The sequence below is a fragment of the Mobula birostris genome, chromosome 7, assembly GCF_030028105.1.
Source record: "Mobula birostris isolate sMobBir1 chromosome 7, sMobBir1.hap1, whole genome shotgun sequence".
Taxonomy (NCBI): domain Eukaryota; kingdom Metazoa; phylum Chordata; class Chondrichthyes; order Myliobatiformes; family Myliobatidae; genus Mobula; species Mobula birostris.
The window spans coordinates 9,144,256-9,170,593 of NC_092376.1; the positions used below are offsets into that span (position 1 = coordinate 9,144,256).

General features: G+C 46.1%; 1 protein-coding gene across 1 annotated transcript; it reads left to right on the top strand.

Moving 5' to 3' along the window:
• On the top strand, positions 1-26,338 carry tsku (tsukushi small leucine rich proteoglycan homolog (Xenopus laevis)). Its single transcript, XM_072264225.1, has 2 exons — positions 1-271; positions 25,014-26,338. Exon 2 carries the CDS (start codon positions 25,021-25,023, stop codon positions 26,098-26,100), a length of 1,080 nt encoding a protein of 359 aa, XP_072120326.1. The 5' UTR covers positions 1-271; positions 25,014-25,020; the 3' UTR covers positions 26,101-26,338.

Sequence of the window (26,338 nt, forward strand, 5' to 3'; positions counted from 1 at the left end):
GGGGGCGTTTTGCAGACAGCTCATTGTCTGTTCGTGTGTGTGTGTGCGCGTTGCGGGTGATGGGCCGGTTCAAAGGTGCAATTATTTTAGTTTTCTGTTTTTTCGCTCTCTATCGCCCTGGACCCGGGGACGTGTGAGCGTTAGCGGAGCTGGATTTGCAGAATGCTGGCGTTGCGTTGAAGGTGGACGGAGATCTGAAGGGTCCTGACAACAAGTCCTTTTCTGCACTTCGCTCGGTGGAGTAGTGCTGCGTGTACACGTTGCAGAGCCGGTAAGTTTGCTAAACCTCCGTTACCAAGGAAGGCATTGGGCGCTGTGAATCCTGCACGAAAACCCAATTCCCTTCACGCCCAAGCAGCTTAAACTACATCTTAAATTGATTAATTTTAAAAAAGCAAAAACTGATATTACTATTGGTCCACTGAAGTTGTAGCTACTTTGCACTGCTAATTACTTCTGGCATTCTCATTTGGGTTGCGTTTCAAGTTACTAATGTTTGACCCAAATTACTGAGTTTTTTTGTACAGAGTTTAAAAAATATTCAAACTATACTTCTAGTAAATAAAGTTAATGTTTGAAAAGTCGCCCTCATTCTCCACACGCACTAGAATGAATTCTTTGTTGCAATTAAGTCGTTCAAAGTGAATAGTAAGTGGACCCTGAGGATTCTCTAGGCAAAGAAGTGCAGACATTTAGCAGTAACACGAATCCGATTTTAAACCTCTACAAACTCTCTTCCCTCCCTCTCCCAGCCTCTGCGCGCCCGTGTCTATTATTTCTATGCATTAAACTGCGAGTGGGCGATGAGGTACATTCGGACAACCCTTGGCATTTTGACGGCAATGTACTATCCAACGCAGTTGAAGATGTTTTTTTTTAAAACCAATAATTCTCGGCCTCTTATACTTAATTGGCAATGTCCTGGAATAAGCAGAGTTCTATTTTGAGGAATGTGACATATCTCCATAATTTTCGATGTCGGGGCTGGGCACTGTAACCAGTTCTGTCGTGTCGCTTTGCCATGTTGAACGGCGGAGAGGCGATGGTCCGTTGTCGCCTCGGCCCATTGCTTTTGTGTCCAGCGTCTGAAATCTTTCACCGACTTGCCACAACCCCCCTCCCGTTCTCTGCGTTATGATCTGACCTGCAACACCTCAGCACGCTGGGACTACATTTTTGATACGTGAGCAGCCTTTCGCCTTCTGACAACGTTATTGGAGTTCCTTAACTTTCCCTTTTTAAAATCAATTTTAATTTTAAAAGAAAGAACGAAACAAACTTCTAACATGCCCATGTGTTGTTATTCTCTCTATGTATAGCTTTTCATAATTTTTATTGCATTTATTTGTTTTCCTGTTAATGCCTGCAAGAAAATAAATCCCGAGGAAGTCTATGGTGACATATGTACTTTGATAATAAATTTACTTTGACTTTTGATTAATGAAGTTATTGGGTATCTTTAAAGTGGGAGTTGATAGCTTCTTGATCATTAAGACTGCTGAATGTTGTGAGAAGACAGGAGAATGGGGTTGGGGTAAAATAAATCAACCAAAATCAAATGGCAGAGCAGACTCGATGGGCTGAATGGCCTAATTCTGCTCCTATGTCTTGTGGTCTTATTAGAAGAGATCAGGACTTTAAAAGCAGTAGGTTGTACTAGTATGTCACATGCAGGCAATTAACTTCGTGCATATGGATGGGAGGGGCATGTTGGGCTATGGCATGGGTGCAGGTCAAAGGGAGTAGGCATTTTAATGGTTTGGTACGGATCGGATGGGCTGATGGGCCTGTTTCTGTGCTGTAGTCTCCCATGACTCCATATAAAATCCTTAAGTTTTATCTCCAGAATCAAGCTTGTGCCTCTCTGTAGGTGATAAAGTTTCTTCCCCTCAAGGTTCCTGAACTAAACTGACAACCCCTAATATTAGAACCAGAATCAGGTTTAATATCACCAGCATATGTCGTGAAATTTGTTAACTTAGTGGCAGCAGTGCAATGCCATACATAATAATACAGAAAATAATAAATCAATTACAGTAAGTGTGTGCGCGTATATATAAAATCAAAATTAGTGGAAAAACAGAAATAATTTAAAAATGAGGTTGTGTCCATTCAGAACTCGGACGGCAGAGGGGAAGAAGCTGTCCCTGAATTGCTGAGTGTGTGCCTTCAGACTCCTGTGCCTCCCTCTTGATGATTACCTGTGATAGTTACTTCAACTTGAACTAATGTAATTATGCAAAACACACAAAATGCTGGAGGATCTCAGCAGGTCGGGCAGCATCCGTGGAGAGGAATAAACAGGCAATGTTTGGGGTCCAAAGGGTCTCTGCCCTTTTCTTTCTTATTCCCTTCCATAGATGCTGCCCAACCTGCTGAGGTCCCCCAGCATTTTGTGTGCGTGTGTTGCACTGGATTTCCCACGTCTGAGGAATCTACTGTGCCAATGTAGTTGTGTCTATTTTTGTTTAAGTTATATATCATTTGTCAATTTAACTTTTTATAATTTTAACGTACCGTGCTGCTGCTGCACACAGCTAATTTTCATGGCATTAATACTCTGGGTATGTTCGCCTGTGACAATAATCTTGAACCTGTTCATGCACGGGGAATATGTAAGTTAATGGTGTGAACTTTATTCGCCACATAAATTCAGGTGGATTAGGAAATTGCTGTGGTGTGTTGGTCAGCGTGTGATGTGCAAAAAGACAGCAACGTTCAACAATTAGAACAGCTCTGGAACAGGCCCTTTAGACCACAATGATATGCCAAGTCAAATAAATTAGTAATCAAATGGCCGACTAAGCTAACCCCCTCTGTCTACACAATGTCCACATCCTTCTATTTTCCTCCCATACATGCGCCTATCTAAACACCTCTTGAAAGTCCCTCTACCTCGCCACAGACAACATATTCTAGACACCCACGACTTGGTGTGTTTTTTTAAAAAAAACTGCCCCTTGTATCTCCTTTTATAAAAGTTCTAGAAAAGAACTTTTGGAGCATTGAAAGTTGAGGAGGGACTTGATAGAGGTGTTTAAAATTATGAGGGGGATTGATAGAGTCGACGTGGATAGGCTTTTTCCATTGAGAGTGGGGGAGATTCAAACAAGAGGACATGAGTTGAGAGTTAAAGGGCAAAAGTTTAGGGGTAACATGAGGGGGAACTTCTTTACTCAGAGAGTGGTAGCTGTGTGGAATGAGCTTCCAGCAGAAGCGGTTGAGGTAGGTTTGATGTTGTCGTTTAAAGTTAAATTGGATAGATATATGGACAGGAAAGGAATGGAGGGTTATGGGCAGAGTGCAGGTCGGTGGGACTAGGTGAGAGTAAGAGTTCTGCATGGACTAGAAGGACCGCGATGGCCTGTTTCCATGCTGTAATTGTTATATGTTAAAAGAATTAGATAAAAGTAAGTTTTGTATTTGAGGCTCTCTGTTGATCGGGGTCGACTTTGGAAGCTGCATTCCAGCAGTCTACTTGGTAACGTGAGTCAGGGCAGTGCGATATGGAGAGCAAGCTGCAGCCTCCCCCTCTCCGCACAGCTGATGAATCCAGAGGAACAGCAGGGACTGGGACAGTCAGCGTATGGATATGGAATAAAATGTGTGTAAGTACATAAATAATGGTACATTGTAAATAAATTCTGAGCAGATGGAGCTCATCAGCCGCGTTTGGTGGCTCATCTGGGAGAAGGAACACTCTGATCTCAAACCTGTGCTGCCTTAAGGGAGCTAGGGCTTTACTCTTTGGAGAGAAGGAGGATTAGAGGAGACATGATAGAGGTGTGCAAGATAATAAGAGGAATAGACAGAGTGGATAGCCAGCACCTCTTCCCCAGGGCACCACTGCTCAATACAAGAGGACATGGCTTTAAGGTAAGGGGTGGGAAGTTCAAGGGGGATATTAGAGGAAGGTTTTTTACTCAGAGAGTGGTTGGTGCCTGGAATGCACTGCCTGAGTCAGTGGTGCAGGCAGATACACTAGTGAAGAGACTACTAGACAGGTATATGGAGGAATTTAAGGTGGGGGCTTATATGGGAGGCAGGGTTTGAGGGTCGGCAGAACATTGTGGGCCGAAGGGCCTGTACTGTGCTGTACTATTCTATGTTCTTATGTTGTGGCCGTACCCACTCGTGGGAAGGCTTCGGGGGTGAACTCCCAAAAAGGGAAAAATCAGCCGCAGTCTCTGAGGCTGTCCTCGTCCCACGCTGAGTTCAACACCGACTGACAACCCCTGCGATGCTGCTGGTGCCGAAGCGTGTCTGCTGTTCCTGTGGGTTCAGCAATTGCATGGAGAGGTGGAGCCTACTGCATTGGCAGACAGCTGGGGAACGACGTCCACAGTGTCCTCGGAACAACAGTTAGTGTAAACGGCATTATAAAAACTGGTTTAAAGTGTTTACATTGCAGTGAGTGGGGGTGGGGTGGAATAACAGGGTAATGAGGAAAGTTAATTCCAGCATAAGAAGTATTTAGGATTAAATATTTGCCGCCTGCAATTGTGGCAGACTAGACTGTAAATACTGAATTGGCTCTGGCAGTGAGAGAAGTGTGAGAGTGTAATTAAATAAACCGAGGCAGGGCCGTCGTTGGTTGTTCCCTGTGTAGCGTAGTAGTCATGTTGCCTGTTGCACGCATCTGTGGCAAGTTTTATGAGCGCTACGGATGTCTGATCATGACCAGAAAGTAAAAGATCTCCTGAGCAGTTTTGCTGTGAACTCACTGAGCCACTAATGTACGGACTCCAGATAGGGGAAAGTTCAAAGGAAACATAACGGGTAAGCTTTTCATTATGCGGCGGTGGCTGCCTGGGGTGGTGGAAACAGACACGATACAGGCACTTTAGACATGTTGGCGAGCGGGGAATGGAGGGTTAGGGATTGTTTACCGGCAGATAGTGTGGAAGCTGCAGTAAGGCAGAGGTTAACATAATATCCAGGCAAGGACACGCTGCAGATAGGGTGCAGACAACCCATGCAGAAAAGGTCTTTGAAGAACACTGCTTACTTTTGCCCAGCAGGTAACAAACGCATGAGAAACACACACACACCAAGTAAGGGACAATTGCTTTACTAACTTCAAAGTATCATCAGTTGTCAAGCTTGTAGTTTCTATTGACTTTTAACAGCTTTATTGTGAATGGTGATTGATCTTGCAAGTCAGGTATTCAAACATACAGTTTACCAAATGTCAAAAGTTCAAAGTAAGTTTAATATCAAAGTACGTGTGTGTCACCATATGATCTATCTCTGGAGACAGCTCATCTACTGATATCTACTATAAGCCTACGGACTCTCACAGCTACCTGAACCATTTCTGTTCCTACCCTGTCTCTTGCAAAAATGCCATCCCCTTCTCGCAATTCCTCCGTCTCTGCCGCATCTGCTCTCAGGATGAGGCTTTTCATTCCACGATGAAGGAGATGTCTTCCTTTTTTTTAAAGAAAGGGGCTTCACTTCCTCCACCATCAACTCTACTCTCAAACGCACCCCATTTCACGCACGTCTGCTCTCACCCCATCCTCCCGCCACCCCACTAGGGATAGGGTTCCCCTTGTCCTCACCTACCACCCCACCAGCCTTCGGGTCCAACATATTATTCTCCGTAACTTCTGCCACCTCCAACGGGATCCCACGACTAAGCACATCTCCCCCCGCCTCGCCCCAACTTTCTGCTTTCCGCAGGGATCGCTTCCTACGTGACTCCCTTGTCCACTTGTCCCCCCCCCATCCCTTCCCACCGATCTCCCTCCCAGCACTTATCCTTGTAAGCGGAACAAGTGCTACACATGCCCTTACACTTCCTCCTTCACCGCCATTCAGGGCCCCAGACAGTCCTTCCAGGTGAGGTGACACTTCACCTGTGAGTCGGCTGGGGTGATGTACTGCGTCCGGTGCTCCCGATGCGGCCTTCTATATATTGGCGAGACCCGACGTATGCTGGGAGACCATTTCACTGAACACGTACGCTCTGTCCGCCAGAGAAAGCAGGATCTCCCAGTGACCACACATTTTAATTCCACATCCCATTCCCATTCTGATATGTCTATCCATGGCCTCCTCTACTGTCAAGATGAAGCCACACTCAGGTTGGAGGAACAACACCTTATATTCCATTTTTTTTCTCTCCCTGTCCCTCTCACAATAACTCCTTGCCTGCTCTCCATCTTCCTCTGGTGCTCCCCTCCCCCTTTCTTTCTCCCCAGGCCTCCCATCCCATGACCCTCTCCCTTCTCCAGCCTTGTATCCCTTTTGCCAATCAACTTTCCAGCTCTTGGCTCCATCCCTCCCCCTCCTGTCTTCTCCTATCATTTCAGATCTCCCCCTCCCACTTTCAAATCTCTTACTATCTTTTCTTTCAGTTAGTTCTGACAAGGGTCTCAGCCTGAAACGTCGACTGTACCTCTTCCTAGAGATGCTGCCTGGCCTGCTGCGTTCCACCAGCATTTTGTGTGTTTTGCCTGAGAGTAGTTTCTAGCAGGCAATCTTAGTAAATACAAGAAACTCAAAAGAGTCAATGAAAGACGGCCTTTTGCGTGTTGATTGTTTAGAGACAACAATCTGTGTAAATACAAGAGAAAAGTATAATAAATAAGCAATAAATTTCATGAACGTGAGATGAAGAGTCCTTGAAAGTGAGTCCATAGACTGAGGGAGCAGTTCAGTGATTAGGCAAGTGAAGTTGTCACCTCTGGTTCAAGAGCCTGATAATTGAGTGGTAATAACTATCCTTACTTGGGAAGTTCAGTATAAAATAGCATTTTTTATTTGTTCTGACATCAGAACGGATCGGTGACAAGGGCCCATGCTGTTCTCTTGAGCACAAGTTGGAAAGAAGTATGTTTGGGAACTGAGTCACAGAGAAGTACAGTGCAGAAACAGGTCCTTTGGCCCATCTAAGCCTTGCCAAAACTATTTAAATTGGCTACTCTCATCGACCTGCTCCAGACCATAGCCCTCCATACCCCTACCGTCCATATGCCCGTCCAAACTTCTCTTAAACGTTGAAATCGAGCTCGCGTGCACCACTTGTGCTGGCAGCTCATTCCACACTCTCAAGACCCTCTTGAGTGAAGAAGTTTTCCCTCGTGTTCCCCTTAAACTTCTCACCTTTCACCCTGAACCCATGACCTCTACCACCCCACCAGCCTCCACATTCAGCACATAATTCTCTGTAACTTCCACTATCACCAACGGGATCCCACCACCAAACATGTCTTTTCCTCCCTCCCCCCCCCTTTCCGCAGGGATCGCTCCCTATGCGACTCCCTTGTCCCTTTGTCCCTCCCCGCTGATCTCCACTGAAGATGTCTTTGGTGCTGGAGCCCTCTGCAGCCTCGTTCTTTCCTGTGCATTGGAGGCTCCATTCCAGGCCATGGTCATTGGGAAAGCGAGCTGCTGGTCTCACACGCCCGTTATGGACTGTGGTTTTTGATGGACTCTAGATCAAGGTCTTTCTGGGGGCTTTTGCTCTGGCTTGTAGGGTGGAGGGTGTGATTCTTCTGGTGCAAATGGAAGGGGGAGGGAGAAGGTTGAGGCTTGTGCCTGGGAGGGAGGAGGGAGGGCTTTGGAGTTCTGAAGTTACTATTGTTCATTCTTCAGGGTTTCTTGTTTCTTGGGATGTCTCTGTGAAGATGAAGAATTTCAGGTTGTATACTGGATACGTTCTCTGACATTAAATTGAACCATTTGCAACCAATCAGAATAGAAATTGCAAGGGTATATGTTGATACTTGAATCTCTTCAAACTTCCAAAGGAGTACAGTTAAGGCATACCTTCTCGTGATTAGTGTGGGCACGTGGCCAAGTGGTTAAGGCATTGGACTAGCGACCTGAAGATCATGAGTTTGAGCCCCAGCTGAGGCAATGTGTTGTGTCCTTGAGCAAGGCACTTAATCACACATTGCTCTGCGACGACACTGGTGCCAAGCTGTATGGTTGTTTGTCATCCTAACATCTATACAAACCAGCAGTAAGATCACTCCACTCTCAGTTTGATCATTGTTCATATAACGCAGGCCTCTAATTCTTGGCTCTTTGATCTTTCGGATTTTATCTTCCCTACCTCCACCTTAAATGTTTCTTATGATCTCACCTCCACCTTAAATGTTTCTTATGATCTCACCTCCACCTTAAATGTTTCTTATGATCTCACCTCCACCATCCTCTTGGGCTGAGAACTGTAGAGAGATCAATGTCAAAATAGTTGAGTTCATTGTCATGTGCACAAGTAAATGTATGCACAGGTGCAATGAAAAACTTACATGCAGCAGCATTACGCAGCATCAGGTAAGCTTAAAGGTTCAATAGATTAGGACAATGAAAGTGAAAGAGAATGATCGGGTTAATGTATGAGTAACAACTGAAGACTGTGGGCACGTGGCCAAGTGGTTAAGGCATTGGACTAGCTATCTGAAGGTCGTGAGTTTGAGCCCCAGCCGAGGGAACGTGTTGTGTCCTTGAGCAAGGCACTTAACCACACATTGCTCTGCGACGACACTGGTGCCAGGCTGTATGGGTCCTAATGCCCTTCCCTTGGACAACATCGGTGTCGTGGAGAGGGGAGACTTGCAGCATGGGCCAACTGCCTGTCTTCCATACAACCTTGCCCAGGCCTGCGTCCTGGAGAGTGAAGACTTTCCAGGCACAGATCCATGGTCTCGCAAGACTAACGGATGCCCTTACTCTCGTGATTGCATCCATGTGTTGGTGCCAGAACAAATACTGAGAGGGTGTCACCCAGGTACTTGAAACTTAAAGACTGTGGCTGAAAGATCTGTTCCTGAGCTGCACTGTGTATCTTGTGTGTAACTTGAGTGAAGGAAGCTGAAGGATGAGGGTTGTTTGTCAGTCTGTATGGTTTTTCATAAACTCTATTGTATTTCTTTATTTTCCTGTAAAATTCCTGGAAGAAAATGAAGGGAGCAGATGGTGACATGACATGACACATAATGATGATAAGGTGACACACACTCAGTGGCCACTTTATTAGGTACACCTGTACACCTCATTAATGCCAGTATTTAATCAGCTAATCATGCCGCAACAACTCAATGCATAAAAGCATGCAGGCATAAGACCATAAGACAAAGGAGCAGAAGTCGGCCATTCGGCCCATCGAGTCTGCTCCTCCATTTTATCATGAGCTGATCCATTCTCCCATTTAGTCCCACCCCTCCGCCTTCTCACCATAACCTTTGATGCCCTGGCTACTCAGATACCTATCAATCTCTGCCTTAAATACACCCAATGACTTGGCCTCCACTGCTGCCTGTGGCAACAAATTCCATAGATTCACCACCCTCTGACTAAAAAAATTTCTTCACATTTCTGTTCTGACTGGGCGCCCTTCAATCCTTAGGTCATGCCCTCTCGTACTAGACTCCCCCATCATGGGAAACAACTTTGCCACATCCACTCTGTCCATGCCTTTCAACATTCGAAATGTTTCTATGAGGTCTTCCCTCATTCTTCTAAACTCCAAGGAATACAGTCCAAGAGCGGACAAACGTTCCTCATATGTTAACCCTCTCATTCCCGGAATCATTCTAGTGAATCTCCTCTGTACCCTCTCCAACGTCAGCACATCCTTTCTTAAATAAGGAGACCAAAACTGCCCACAGTACTCCAAGTGAGGTCTCACCAGCGCCTTATAGAGCCTCAACATCACATCCCTGCTCCTATACTCTATTCCTCTAGAAATGAATGCCAACATTGCATTCGCCGCCTTCACTACTGACTCAACCTGGAGGTTAACCTTAAGGGTATCCTGTACGAGGACTCCCAAGTCCCGTTGCATCTCAGAACTTTGAATTCTTTCCCCATTTAAATAATAGTCTGCCCGTTTATTTCTTCTGCCAAAGTGCATAACCATACACTTTCCAACATTGTATTTCATTTGCCACTCCCCTGCCCATTCTTCCAATCTATCCAAGTCTCTCTGCAGACTGTCCGTTTCCTCAGCACTACCGGCCCCTCCACCTATCTTCGTATCGTCAGCAAACTTAGCCACAAAGCCATCTATTCCATAATCCAAATCATTGATGTACAATGTAAAAAGAAGCTGCCCCAACACTGACCCCTGTGGGACACCACTGGTAACCGGCAGCCAACCAGAATAGGATCCCTTTATTCTCACTCTCTGTTTCCTGCCAATCAGCCAACGCTCTATCCACGTATGTAACTTTCCTGTAATTCCATGGGTTCTTATCTTGTTAAGTAGCCGCATGTGTGGCACCTTGTCAAAGGCCTTCTGAAAATCCAAATATACAACATCTACTACATCTCCCTTGTCTAGCCTACTGGTAATTTCCTCCAAAAATTGTAATAGGTTTGTCAGGCAGGATTTTCCTTTAAGGAATCCATGCTGAGCTCTGCCTATCTTGTCATATGCCTCCAGGTACTCTGTAACCTCATCCTTGACAATCGACTCCAACAACTTCCCAACCACGGATGTCAAGCTAACAGGTCTATAATTTCCTTTTTGTTTCCTTTCCCCCTTCTTAAATAGCGGAGTGACACTTGCAATCTTCCAGTCCTCCGGAACCATGCCAGAATCTATCAACTTTTGAAAGATCATCGCTAATGCCTCCGCAATCTCCACAGCTACTTCCTTCAGAACACGAGGGTGCATTCCATCTGGTCTGGGAGATTTATCTACCTTTAGACTATTCAGCTTCCTGAGTACTTTCTCTGTCGTAATTGTGACTGCGCACACTTCTCTTCCCTGACACCCTTAAGTGTCCGGTATACTGCTGATGTCTTCCTCAGTGAAGACTGATGCAAAATACTCGTTCAGTTCCTCTGCCATCTCCTTGTCTCCCATCACAATTTTTCCAGCATCATTTTCTATCGGTCCTATATCTACTCTCACCTGTCTTTTACTCTTTATATACTTGGAAAAAGCTTTTAGTATCCTCTTTGATATTATTTGCTAGCTTCCTTTCATAGTTAATCTTTTCCCTCTTAATGACCTTCTTAGTTTCCTTTTGTAAGGTTTTAAAGACTTCCCAATCCTCTGTCTTCCCACTAATTTTTGCTTCCTTGTATGCCTTCTCCTTTGCTTTAACTTTGGTTTTGACTTCTCTTGTCAACCACGGTTGCATCCTTTTTCCATTTGAAAATTTCTTCTTTTTTGGAATATACCTGTCTTGTACCTTCCTCACTTCTCGCATAAACTCCAGCCACTGCTGCTCTGCCGTCTTTCCCGCCAGTGCCTCTTTCCAGTCAACTTTGGCCAGTTCCTCTCTCATGCCACTGTAATTTCCTTTACTCCACTGAAACACCGACACATCAGATTTCGGCTTCTCTTTTTCAAATTTCACAGTGAACTCAATCATGTTATGATCACTGACTCCTAAGGATTCCTTCACCTCAATCTCTCTAATCACCTCCGGTTCATTACACAATACCCAATCCAGTACAGCGGATCCCCTAGTGGGCTCAACAACAAGCTGTTCTAAAAAGCCATCTCACAGACATTCTACAAATTCTCTCTCTTGAGATCCAGTGCCGACCTGATTTTCCCAATCCACTCACATGTTAAAATCCCCCACAATTATCATAGCACTGCCCTTCTGACAAGCCTTTTCTATTTCCGGTTGTATTTTGTAGCCAACATCCCTGCAGCTGTTTGGAGACCTTTAAATAACTGCCATTAGGGTCCTTTTACCCCTCCGATTTCTTAGCTCAACCCATAAAGACTCTGCACCTTCCGATCCTATGTCACCTCTTTCTAATGATTTAATATCATTTCTTACCAATAAAGCCACGCCTCCCCCTCTGCCTACTTCCCTATCCTTACGATACACCGTGTATCCTTGGACGTTCAGCTCCCAGAGACATGCATCCTTTAGCCAAGAGGCTTAGCTGTTCTTCAGACCAAACGTCAGAATGGGGTAGAAATGTGATCTAAGTGACTTTGACCGTGCAGTGGTTATTGGTGTCAGACGGGGTGGTTTGAGTATCTCAGAAACTATTGATCTCCTGGGATTTTCACACACAACAGTCTCTGGAGTTTACAGAAAATGGTGCAAGAAACAAAAGATATCTAGTGAGCAGCATTTCTGTGGGTGAAAATGCCTTGTTAATGAGAGGGGTCAGAGGAGAATGGCCAGACTAGTTCAAGCTGACAGGAAGGTGACAGTAACTCAAATAGCCCTGTGTTACAACAGTGGTGTGCAGAGGAGCATCTCTGTGGGCACTTTATTAGGTACAGGAGGCCACTGAGTATATGTATGTTGATGATACAATTTTGTTGACTTTGACCAGAAGAGGCGGTTGGCTCACAAATAGAGAAAGCTTGGAGACAGTGCAAGAGGGAGGATAGACAGGTGATAGAGAAGGGACATGCTCAGACCGATGGTCTGAGATGTGTCTATTTTAATGCAAGGAGTATTATGAACACAGTGGATGCGTTAGAGCATGGATCAGTACTTGAAGCTATGATGTTGTGGCCATTCCGGAGACTTGGATGGCTCAGGGGCAGGGATGGTTACTTCGAGTGCCAGGCTTTAGATGTTTCAGAAAGGACAGGGATGGAAGCAAAAGAGGTGGGGGTGTGGCACTGTTGATCAGAAATAGTGTCACAGCTACAGAAAAGGAGCAAGACATGGTGGGATTGACTATGGAGTCTCTGTGGGTGGAAGTTGGGAACAGGAATGGGTCAATAACCCCACAGGGTGTTTATTATAGACCACCCAATAGTAACAAGGACATTGAGGAGCAGATAGGGAGACAGATTCTGGAAAGGTGTAATAATAACAGGATTGTCGTGGTAGGAGATTTTAATTTCCCAAATATCGATTGGCATCTCCCTAGGGCAGGGGGTTTAGATGGGGTGGAATCTGTTAGGTGTGTTCAGGAAGGTTTCTTGATGCAACATTTCAATAGAGGCTGTACTTGATCTGGTATTGGGAAATGAACCTGGTCAGGTATCAAATCTCTCAGTAGGAGAGCACTTTGGAGACAGTGATCATAATTCTGTTTCCTTTACCATAGCATTGGAGAGGGTTAGGGACAGACAAGTTAGGAAAGCATTTAATTGGATTAAGGGGAAATATGAGGCGATCAGGCAGGAACTTGGAGGCATAAATTGGGAACAGATGTTCTTGGGAAATGTACGGAAGAAATGTGGCAAATGTTCAAGGGGCATTTGCGTGGAGTTCTGCATAGGTACTTCGCAATGAGACAGTGAAAGGATGGTAGGGTACAGGAATCGTGGTGTATAAAGGCTGTTGTAAATCTAGTCAAGAGAAAAGAAAAGCTTATGAAAGGTTCAAAAAAAAACTAGGTAATGATAGAGATTTAGAAGATTATAAGACTAGCAGGAAAGAGCTTAAGAATGAAATTAGGAGAGCCAGAAGGGGCTATGAGAAGGCCTTGGAGGACAGGGTTAAGGAAAACGCCAAGGCATTCTACAAGTATGTGAAGAACAAGAGGATAAGACATGAGAGAATAGGACCAGTCAAGTGTGACATTGGAAAAGTGTGCATGGAAGCGGAGGATATAGCAGAGGTACTTAATGAATACTTAACAAACACAAGAAAATATGCAGATGCTGAAAATTCAAGCAACACTCACAAAATGCTGGTGGAATGCAGCAGGCCAGGCAGCATCTATAGGAAGAAGTACAGTCGACGTTTCGGGCCAACATCAGTCCTGACAAAGCGTCTTGGCCCGAAACGTCGATTGTACTTCTTCCTATAGATGCTGCCTGGCCTGCTGCGTTCACCGACAGTTTGTGTGTGTTGTAATGAATACCTTGCTTCAGTATTCGCTACGGAAAAGGATCTTGGTGATTGTAGGAATGGCTTGCAGTGGACTGAAAAGCTTGAGCATGTTGATATTAAGAAAGAGGATGTCCTGGAGCTTTTGGAAAGCATCAGGTTGGCTAAGTCACCAGAACTGGACAAGATGTACCCCAGGCTACTGTGGGAGGTGAGGGAGGAGATTGCTGAGCCTCTGGCAATGATCTTTGCATCATTAATGGGGACAGGAGAGGTTCTGGAGGATTGGAGGGTTGCGAATGTTTCCCATTATTCAAGAAAGGGAGTAGGGATAGCCCAAGAAATCATAGTCTTACTTCAGTGGTTGGTAAGTTGTTGGAGAAGATCCTGAGAAGCAGAATTTATGAACATTTGGAGAGGTATAATATGATTAGGAATAGTCAGCATGACTTTGTCAAAGGCAGGTTGTGTGTTATGGGCCTGATAGTATTTTTTGAGGATGTGACTAAACACATTGATGAAGATAGAGCAGTAGATGTAATGTATATGAATTTCAGTAAGGCATTTGATAAGGCCATGCATGGCTTATTGAGAAAGTAAGGAGGCATGGGAACCAAGGGGACATTGCAGAACCAGAACTGGCTTGATCACCAAGGCAAAGAGTGGTTGTAGATGGGTCATATTCTGCATGGAGGTCAGTCACCAGTGGGGTGCATCAGGGATCTGTTCTGGAACCCTTTGCTAGATGAGGAAGTGGAGGGATTGGTTAGTAAATTTGGAGATGACACAAAGGTTGGGGGTGTTGTGGGTAGTGTGGAGGGCTGTCAGAGGTTACAGTGGGACATTGATGTGATGCAAAACTGGGCTGAGAAGTGACAGATGGAGTTCACCCCAGATAAGTGTGAAGTGGTTCATTCTGGTAGGTCAAATGTGATGGCAGAATATAGTATTAATGGTAAGACTCTTGGCAGTGTGGAGGATCAGAGGGATCTTGGGGTCTGAGTCCAAAGGACACTTAAAGCTGTTGCACAGGTTGACTCTGTGGTTAAGAAAGCAGATGGTGCATTGGCCTTCATCAATTGTGGGACTGAGTTTAAGAGCCGAGAGGTAATGTTACAGCTATATAGGACCCTGGTCAGACCTCACTTGGAGTACTATGCTCAGTTCTGGTCGCCTCACTACAGGAAGGATGTGGAAACCATAGAAAGGGTGCAGAGGAGATTTACAAGGATGTTGCCTGGATTGGGGAGCATGCCTTATGAAAACAGGTTGAGTGAACTTGGCCTTTTCTCCTTGGAGTGATGGGGGATGAGAGGTGACCTGATATAGGTGTATAAGATGATGAGAGGCATTAATTGTGTGGATAGTCAGAGGGTTTTCCCCAGGGCTGAAATGGCTAACACAAGAGGGCACAGTTTTAAGGTGTTTGGAAGTAGGTACAGAGGAGATGTCAGGGGTAAGTTTTTTACGCAGAAACTGGTGAGCGCATGGAATGGGCTGCCAGTGGAGGTGGAAATGATAGGGTCTTTTAAGAGACTCCTGGATAAGTACATGGAGCTTAGAAAAGTAGGGGGCTGTGGGTAACCCTAGAAAATTTCTAAGGTTCTGCATTCCTAACAGTTTCATCTCTTTTGACTCACACCATTGCATCAGTTTGTAGACAGCAGAACGGCCCCCAAAAGACCCGAGGGACAGTTTGGGATGTCCTAAAATGATGCCTGGGTTGGTCAGCAGGTGCACCCTAGGCAGGCAGATTTAAACTCTCAGTGCGGAGGTTGGAGGTTGGATTTGAAGGTTGGTGAATAGTTGTATCGGAATGTTAAAGTCGAAGTGTGTCATGGAGAAAGCCTCTGTATGTTTGTAAATTTTTGAACATGTTTATTTTCATTTTAAAAATGCAAACAACAGGAATTCTGCAGATGCTGGAAATTCAAGCAACGCACATCAAAGTTGCTGGTGAACGCAGCAGGCCAGGCAGCATCTCTAGGAAGAGGTACAGTCAACGTTCCTAACGAAGGGTCTTGGCCTGAAACATCGATTGTACCTCTTCCTAGAGATGCTGCCTGGCCTGCTGCGTTCACCAGCAACTTTGATGTGTGTTGCTTTATTTTCATTTGTTGTAAATACATTTTTTTTCTTCACAGCTTTTGAGCAGCTTTTTCTTTTTCACCTGGCACTAAATTGTTGTTCGTCCTTCGTAGTCGAAGATGACCATGACTTCAAAGTCAAATGGGAGATTGGTGGCTGTGGGTCCGGAGGTGACCGATGAGGCCAATCCGGGCCCTGAAGGCTCGCCCACATGTGGGACACAAGTGGGTGGGTGCTGTCGTGGCAGTGGATGCTGCTCGGGCCTTGCGCACAGCACGCTTTCGTTGCGCCTCGATGATGCACCTGACTTCAGCTGCACGGGCTCCTGTGATGATCTTGCTGCGCCAAGCTGTACGGTCGAGGGCAATCGTCTCCCACATGTTGATGTCGACACCCAGGCCTTTGAGGGACGCTTTGAGGCAGTTTTTGTAATGTTTCTTCTGCCCCCTGACTGAGCGCTTGCCCTGACACAGTTCTCCGTACAGCAGCTGCTTAGGCAATCGGCTGTCTGGCATTCTGACCACATGTCCAGCCCACCTGGCTTGGGCTTTCAGCAGGAGGGTGTAGACGCTGCAGAGTCCAGCTCGTTCCAGGATTTCCGTGTCGGGGACTTTGTCCTGCCACCTGATGTGGAGGAGTCTGCGGAGACAGCTCAGGTGAAAGTGGTTGAGCTGTTTGGCGTGTCTGCTGTAGACAGTCCAGGTCTCGCTGGCGTAAAGGAGGGTGGTAAGGACCACTGCACAGTAGACCTTCAGCTTGGTGGTAAGGCTGAGTCCTCTCCGCTCCCAGACGTTCTCACGGAGTCTCCCAAAGGCGGCGCTGGCTTTGGCAATCCTGTTGTTGACCTCAGCGTCTATGTTCACTGCGCAAGAGAGTATGCTGCCCAGGTAGGTGAAGTTGTCGACTGCCTGGAGGTTCTGGCCCTTCACCGTGATGCGCGGCTCCTGGTATGGCTTTCCTGGGGCAGGCTGGTACATAACTTCGGTCTTTTTGGTGCTGATAGTGAGACCAAAGTTGTCACAGGCTTGTGAGAAGCAGTCCATTTCACGCTGCATCTCCTGCTCTGTGCTGGCGTTGCGTGCGCGGTCATCAGTAAACAAGAGGTCTCTGATGACAGTCTCTCGCACCTTTGTAACTGCCTGCAGGCGCCTAAGGTTGAACAACCTGCCGTCAGTCCTGTACCTGACGTGGATTCCTTCTTCGTAGTTACGGAAGGCATCTGTCAGCATGGCAGAGAATACCATACTGAACAGAGTCAGAGCAAGAACGCAGCCTTGTTTGACGCCATTTGTCACTGGGAAGGCCTCCGACTCGTCGCCGTCATCCAGAACTTTCACCATCATACCATTGTGGAACTGCCGGACGATTGTGATGAACTTGCTGGGGCAGCCAAACTTCTCCATGATCTTCCACAAGCCTTCTCTGCTGACCGTATCGAAAGCCTTGGTTAGATCGACAAAGGTTATGAAGAGGTCGCTGTGTTGCTCCTGGCATTTTTCCTGGAGTTGGTGCGCAGCAAAAATCATGTCCGCGGTCCCACGTTCAGCACGGAAGCCGCACTGGTTTTCTGGGAGCAGACCTTGCTCAAGATGTTGGAGAAGGAGGTTGAGCAGGACGCAGGCCAGAATCTTCCCCGCAATAGACAAGAGGGAGATGCCTCGGTGGTTGTCGCAAGACTGGCGGTTGCCTTTCCTCTTGTAGATGTGGACTATGCTAGCATCTTTCAGCTGTTGCAGGACCTGTCCCTTTTTCCACATGGACTGGAAGAGTACAGTCAGCTTTTGCATCATGACAGGGCCTCCTGCTTTGTATACCTCAGCAGGGATTGCATCGGGTCCTGGCGCTTTGCCACAGGAGAGTTGCTTCACTGCCTTCCTGACTTCATCTACTGTGGGGAGGGTGTCAAGGTTCTTGTTGATCTCTACCTGGGGCAAGCGGGCAATGGCCTCGTCGTTGATGTCGGCAGGGCGGTTAAGGACGTTGTTAAAATGCTCAGCCCACCGATCCAGAACCTGCTTCTTCTCTGTCAGCAGCTGCGTCTCATCTGCGTTGAGGAGGGGTGAGGAGCCGGAGGACTGGGGTCCGTATACAGCCTTAAGCGCATTGTAGAAGCGCTTTATGTCGTGGCTGTCTGCATAGCCCTGGATTTCATCGGCCTTCTTGCTGAACCAGCTGTCCTGCATCTCGCGAAGTTTTTTCTGCACCTTTCTTCTTGCGTTGGTAAAGGCATCTTTCTTGGCTAGCGACGTGGGGTCATTCTGATGCGCTCTGTAATGTTGATGTTTCTCCGTTAGTAGTGCCTGTATTTCTTCATCATTCTCATCGAACCAGTCTTGGTTTCTTCGGGTTGCTGGTCCGAGATGTTCGAGGGCGGTAGTGTAGACAGCGTCTCTGAAGGCCGTCCACTGTTCCTCAACGCTGGTCCTGTCATCCTGTGGTGTGTCTGGCAGTCTGCCTTCAAGGTCATCGACGAATTCTTCTGCAACCCTGCTGCTTTTCAGCTTAGAGACATTCAGCCTCTTTGCAGTCTTCTGCCCTTAGGGTCTTCTCATGGGCAGAATGCGAAGCCTGAACTTGGACACAATGAGGCGGTGGTCGGTCCAGCAGTCGGCACCACACATGGCTCTCGTCACTCTGACATCCATCCTGTCCCTCTTCCTGGTGATGATGTAGTCAATCAGATGCCAGTGCTTCGAGCGTGGGTGCATCCATGACGTCTTCGTACGGGTGGGTAGGCGGAACAGGGTGTTGGTGATGACAAGGTCGTGTGTGGTACATGTCTTGAGGAGCAGAAGGCCGTTGTTGTTACACTTGCCAGTGCCGTGTCTTCCAATGATCCCTTCACCGGTTTGGTAGTCTGTCCCTACTCTGGCATTGAAGTCCCCAAGAACGATGAGCTTCTCTGACTGTGGGAGAACCCCTTGCACTAATGTACTGTTGTGACTTGCCCTCTGGTTTTTTTTCCAACTGGTGACCCCCGTTAGGCACATTTACCCACACCTGATAGCGAGGTGAGACAGGCAGGCACATGAACGTGGAAGCTTATGAATCATCTCCTGGCAGATAAATTCAGTAGTATTTGTAATTGAGGTTGACACAGATGTTGTGGGCCGAAGGACAAGTTCTGATGAGAAACGTTTGTGTGATCGCTGTCCTTTGTATGTTCCTTATACCACCTGTGTGGCGCGTGGCTAAATGGTTAAGGCATTGGACTAGCGATCTGAAGCCGAGACTGCGTGTTGTGTCCTTGAGCAAGGCACTTAACCACACGCTGCTCCAGTCCACCCAGCTGAAAATGGGTACCGGCAAAAAATGCTAGGGGTTAACCTCGTGATAGACTGGCGTCCTATCCGGTGGCCGGGGTGGGGGGGGGTAGTCTTGTACTCTCAGTTGCCTCATGCCACGGAAACCGGCATAAGCACCAGCCTGATGAGCCTATAAGGCTTGGGACAGAAATCGGCATAAGCACCAGCCTGATGAGCCTATAAGGCTTGGGACAGACTTTAACTTTAACTTTTTATACCACCCAGTACATGTTATTTCTGACAGTGCCAGTAACAGTAATATAGTTGTATATTTAACTACATATGCACTTTATGTCAACTTGTGCATCTACAGAATACTTTTTAAAATCTATTCTCTATGTGATATGTGTACTGTACTTTGCAGCTTGGCCCCAGAGGAATGATGTTTTGTTTAGCTGCATACAAATTGAATGACAATGAACTTGATTTGAGCAGGGAATTTTTAACCCAGTTTAAAAATTCGCCCGCACGTGGTTGGGTGTAACTTAGATACTTGACCACTCTGCAAATATTATGCAAAGCCTAGATTGCACTGTTACGGGAAGTGGAAAATGAACTTCATAATCCTCCTTGTGTTGGGTTAATTTGGGGGGGGGGGGGAGAAATGAGAAACTAAACTCCTGATTCAAAATAAAATCATGACTTTTTAATTTTTATTGAACACCGAGGGAAATATGGCTTTTTTTTTAGTACTTTCGAAGAATCGGGTTTATTATCAACGTCCCATACAGCGTTGCTTTCTGGCAGCTATACACTGCAAAGACATAAAAATTATAAAATAAGTAATTAGTGCAAACAAAAGAAAGGAATAATGAGCTAATTTTCAGTAGTCCGTGGACTGTTCAGAAATCCAATGGCGGAAGGGAAGAGGTGTTTCTGAATCGCGGAGTGTGGGTCTTCGGGCTCCTGTACCTCTCCCCTCAGGGTAGTACCAAGAAGGGGGCATCTCCAGGATGGTGAGGATCCATAGTTTGCAATGTTAGCAAAGATAAAGAGAAAATGATCAAAGTTTGTATGTGTTTCGCTATTACTTATTACCTGAACATAGAACAGTACAGCGTAGAAAGAGGCCCATTGGTCTACCTTGCTTCTATTTCATTGGGATTTTGAGGAGATTTTGTATGTCACCATAGAACATAAAACACAGAAATTTTCAGCACATTACAACACAATGTTGTGCCGACTATGTAACCTACTCTAGAGACTGCCTAGAATTCCCCTACCACATAGCCCTCTATTTTTCTGAGCTCCATGTACCTATCTAAGGAATCTTAAAAGATCCTATTGTATCCACATCTACTACTGTTGCTGGCAGTACATTCCACGCACCCACCACTCTCTGACATCCCCTCGGTATCTATTTCCAAGCACCTTAAAACTATTCCCCTCCTCGTGTTAGCCACTTCTGCCTTGGGGAAAAAGCCTCTGGCTATCCACACAATCAATCCCCCTCATCGTATACACCTCTATCAGGTCACCTCTCATCTGCTGTTTGCTCCAAGGAGAAAAGGCCAAGTTCACTCAACCTATTCTCATAAAGTACACCCTCCAATCCATGCAACATCCTTATAAATTTCCCCTGCACTTCCTCTATAGTATCCACATCCTTCCTCTTGTGAGGTGACCAGAACTGAATACAGTAGTCCAAGTGGGGTTTGACTGAGGTCTTGTATAGCTGTAAGCTCTTAAACTCAATCCCATGGTTGATAAAGGCCATGTCACCATACGCCTTCTTAACACTCAACCTGCACAGCAGCTTTGAGTGTCCTAGTGATACGGACCCCAAGATCTCTCAGATCCCCCACACTGCCAAGAGTCTTACCATTTGTATTATATTCTGTCTTCAAATTGGACCTACCAAAATGAAAGACTCTAGCAAATTTCTACAGGTTTACTGTGGAGAGCTTTCTGCCTGGTTACATCAACATCTAATATGGAGGTGCCAACGTACAAGATTGGAAAAGGCTGCAGAATGATGTAAACTCAGCCATCTCCATTAATGGCACCATCCTCCCCACCATTGAGGACATTTTCAATAGATCGTGCCTCAAGTAGGTGATATCCATGATTACGGACCCTCGCCACCAGGACATGCCCTCTGCTCATTACTACCACCGGGAAGGAGGTACAGGAGCGTGAAGATGCGGACACACCAGAAGCATGTCGACACTTGCAGGCTGCCCCCAGCACGTTCCTTGTCGTCTTTGCCCTTGCACCTTATGAGGTGTATCTGTCCTTTACTGTACAGGTATAGCCCAGTCCATCACAGGGAAAGCCCTCCCCACCATTGGGCACACCTACATGGAGCGCTGTTGCAGGAAAGCAGCATCCATCATCAAAAGCCCCACCACTCAGGCTGTGCTCTCTTCTCACCGCTGCCGGCAGGAAGAAGGTACAGGAGCCTCAGGTCTCACAGCACCAGGTTCAGGAACAGTTATTACCCCTCAACCGTCAGGCTCCTGAACCAAAGGGGTTAACTTCACTCACACTGCTGTCAAATTGTTCCCGCAATCTATGGGCTCACTTTCAAGGACTCTTCATCTCATGTTCTTGGTATTTATTGTTTATGTATTATTTTTCTTTTTTCACTCGTGGGGTTTGTTGGATTTTGTACATTAGCTGTTTGTTTGTCTTGTCCGACTTTTATTGACCCTATTGGGTTTCTTTGTATTTACTATGAGTGTCTGCAAGAAGGCCGGCACAGCAGTTAGCACAGCGCGTTGCCATACAAGTGACCAAGGTTCAATTCCCACGGCCGCCTGGGAGGAGTTTGATTGTCTTTCCCGTGAGCGCGTGGGTTTCCTCCGGGTGCTCCCGTTTCCTCCCACAGTCCGAAGACGTACGGGTTAGTAGGTTAATTGGTCATTGTAAATTGTCCCGGGATGAGGCTAGGATTAAATCGGGGATTGCTATGCAGTGTGGCTCGAGGGGCCTGTTGTGTGTTGAGCCTCAATAAATTAATAAGAACAAATCTCAAGGTTGTGTATGGTGACATGTATGTACTTTGGTTTACTTTTGAACTTTGAACAATATCTCTGTAACTGGAACACTATATTAAAGATTCTGCTAATGTTTTTTCCTTTGTACTACTGTGATGTACTTGTCTAAGGAATGATCTGTCTGGATGGCATGAACACAAATGCTTTTCATTGTACCTTGGTACATATGACAACAATATAAATTAATTACCAATACCCTCTCCTAATCATACAATTTGCAAGTTGACCTGCACCATACTTTCTCTGTATCTGCTACACTTCATTCTACATTCTGTTACTGTTTTAACTTGTTCTACCTGTTTATTTATTTGAACTGAATGCAAAACAGGCTTTTCACTGTATCTAGTTACAATTGACAATTAGCCAGTTTCAATCCTTTTGTGTATTTAGTATTTCAGTAATATTTGCATAATCTTGGTGGTTGTGATTCATCCATTGGTAGTGCTTGTAGTTCTCACTTTAAGCTTCCACTGCTGGCTAGCAGACTTGTGAAAAGGGGAGCTGAGTGTGTAAGTCTCTCCTGCCAGTACATAGCCTCTCCAACAGCAAGCCTCATGTCAGGACCCAGGCTGAACTACAGAGGACGGGGAGGAGGTCTGGCTCCTGCACACACAGAACGCAGGCCCTTCGGCATGTAGACACACCCTGGTGCTCAAGATCCAGATCCCCAGCTATGGGTAAATAGCCCCACTGCCTTGTGGGTAGCCTCGGGAAAATGAAGGCTACGGGAGTAAACCCAGACAGCAAATCTGGAGTGCAGCCCCTAAGGGGGCTGGATGTCATTGAACATCCTTCCGGCAGCTCCTGCAGCCAAGCTGGTGCCAAATATATTGCTTTATAAACATTCTTTTGGACTACATTGGTGAGGCCCAGAGGGGGATCTTCACAACATCTCAGGATCTCCATACCTTCTGCCCAGGCTTGTGATGATGATCATCATCACCCATTGTTCTTCAAGACCGACAGAGGCCAATGAACCATTGGCGTAACATTGTACTGATTTAAGCATTCTTGGTTAAATGATTCATTTAATGATATCTGTGTACATACATCTGCTGATGCTTCTGGACACATCTTCAGTGATGTTCCTGGAATCATCGGGTGTTTCGAGTCTTTCAACATCATACAACCTCCTCCAGGTGACCCAGCCAGGGCTGATCAGACCCCAGCTTGTGTCCAGATGGCTAGCTACTTATGACTCCATGGCTCCCCTCTTTTGAGCCACAGCCATCCTGAGGCCCTCTCTGCTGCATCAGTGGTACTGCGGATGGCTCTCCTCTTCCTCTCTCCCTCGATGCCCAAATTGCTGAAGGCTGTAGCTAAGGAACGGGCTGTGAATCCCCTACAACCAACCTCCACTGGGAGACACCTCGCTCTCCATCCAGCCTGCTGGCAGTTGCTGACCAGTCCTGCGTATGGAGAGCTTCCTTTCAAAGGCCCCTTCCAAGCAATCTTCCCATGGGACTGTCAGCTCCAGCAGCACCACTTGCTTAGTAGACTCAGACACTAGGACAATGTCTGGTCGCAGGGTGGTGGCTGCGATATGGTTGGGGAACTTCAGCTGCCATTTGAGGTCCACCAACAGCTGCCAGTCCCTTGCAGAGGTCAGGATGCCTGCAGATGTTCTTTTGGCAGGTATTGGCTGCTCCCCAGCTCATGACGCAATATGGTTCATTTAATATATGTGTAATTACATGAATTGCATGTGTCTTCAGGCTATCATATGATGCATGCACATCTCGCTTAAAGTAAAAAAGAAGTACGTGCCTAATCTCCTGACTCTTGTTCTCCTCTGAATTTGTTTAATGTTTGGAGTTCCAGATCAACAATTCCAATTCTAAATTGTTGAACATATATTGATATAATGTGGCTTTGAATGCAATGTACAGCTTCATGTCAGGTCCAGATACCAAATGTCTTTGTAACACACACCAAAATACTGGAGGAATAGAGTAGGTCAGGCAGCACCTGTGGGTGCAAATTTTCAGTCAACATTTTGGGCTGGCACCATTCATCAGCACATCGGAAGCACTTAACTGTTGATTTGTGGTGTCCTAGCACACAACAGCATAGAAACAGGCCCTTTGATCAATTCCTCCCCTGTTCTCCGACACTCCGAACTGATCCAACCTTTTCCCGTAGCTCAGGTCCTCAAGTCCAGGCAACATCCTTGTAAACTTTCTCTGCACTCTTTCAATCTGTTTGGTATCTTTCCTGTCGGTGGGTGACTAGAACAGTGCACAATTCTCCAAATCAGGCCTCAACAATGTCTTGCACAACTTAAAACATAACATCCCAACTTCTATACTTAGTACATTGATTTATGAAGGTCATTGTGCCAAATTTCTTACCCTCTCTCCGTAACTGCTGTCTGACTTGCTGAGTTCCTCCAGCATTTTGTAAATTACTTAAGATTTCCAGCATCAGCAAAATCTCTTGCCTGTAATATCTTCCTAACTCTGTGTGTGTGTGTGTGTTAGTTAGTTAGTTATGGTATAAAAGTTCATGTACTTCAGCTTTATTCACACGCAATCGTTTATTCCTTTTGATTGATGTCAGAACAACACCTTATTGTTTATCTTTTATTCTTGCTGCTTGGTATCGCCTTATTAAAGGAAGGGTAATCCCTTTATGCACTACTTAAGGAGTTATTGAGCTGGATACTTTACCTTGTGACCCTTTGATATCACCGGCTCAGCTGAGTGCTCTAACTTGTAATTTTGCTGCTAATTTCATTAAATCTATCCAATCAATCACCAGAACTTTGCCCAACTAAAAGTGTGATCTGTTTCTTTTTTCAAATATTTTTGTTCCGCTTCATAACAGTTCTGTTTTGTATCTTGGAACAGGTTCTCACTTGCCTTTTTAACCCATTTTCTCATCTTTCAATGCAGGTATACGATGGCTTGTTCCGCCTGGCTGGTTTTGGCCGTATTCCTCGTATCCTGTGACTGTGGATTATTGATCTGCCTACCAGAGTGTCACTGTGAAGTGGAAAGTTTTGGGATGTTCAGTAGTTTCAGTCTTACCAAAGTTGACTGCAGTGGTGTTGGGCCCCAGCTTACTGTAGTCCCTATTCCATTGGATACCTCTTACCTGGTCTTGTCACACAACCACTTGAAAGCCATCTCGCCGTTGATGTTCACCGGACCCGGCTACACAACACTGGTGAGCCTTGATCTTAGCTACAATGACATCACAGACATGTCCTCCAGCACTTTCTCCAAACTGAGGTACCTCGAGGCCTTAAACCTGAGTCATAACACCCTGGAAGTCCTTGAAGAGGGAATCTTTTCCAGCTTGCCCCTCGGAGAGGTTGATCTTAGCAGCAACCAGCTCCGTAACGTAAACCTGGACATGTTCATGTCCAAAGGCCAGATGAAACCCCTGAGTATGGACCTTTCAAGGAATCAAATAGCCACAATTGTCCGAAGTTTGGATAAGGCTGTGCCCAATATTCATAGCTTGGACTTATCTGGAAACCGACTAAGTGCAGTGCCAACACGTTACCTTTCAGGCATCCCATTGCGCTATCTCAGTCTGGGCCAGAATTTAATCACCAACATTCCCGGGAATGCTTTCATGGGATTGCCGGACCTGACCCATTTGTCGCTCCAGAGTCTTCCAGAACTGACTGAGTTGTCTCCCAGCAGCTTTCAAGGGCTGCAGAGCCTGCAAAGTCTGGACCTGTCGCAGAGCAGCAACCTGAAGTCCTTAAACGTGGCCATGTTCGACGGCCTGAGCTCCCTGCAAGAGCTGCGCTTGGAGAAGTCCGGGCTTGCCGCACTGCCGGATGCCATTCTGAACTACCTGCACTCCATCAAGACCATCACCGTGGGAGACAGCCTACTGAGATGCAGGAGGATGACAACGGAAGGCTCCTTCCACAGGCAGTTTGGCTTTGTTAAGAAGGAGCAGTCACTTCATTGCTTTGACACCAGTGGGTCTTCAGACGTTCAGTACATCTTAAAACTGAAATGAGTCAAATCTGAACTTCAAGCGATGAAACCTGAGCCTTGGTGCCTGAATAAAACTATTAAAGTGCCTTCGTTCATTAAACTTCCTAAATTTCTAGCAACCATCCAATCTTTTATAACCCCTGCCCCTTCTCTTTCATGTGTGCGTTTGTATTTATGTGGAGTTTCCCTTCATGCTTGGGAAGTTGGCACCCCTACACTTTTTCCAATAATAAAGACACAGTCTTAACAAAAGACCTGTA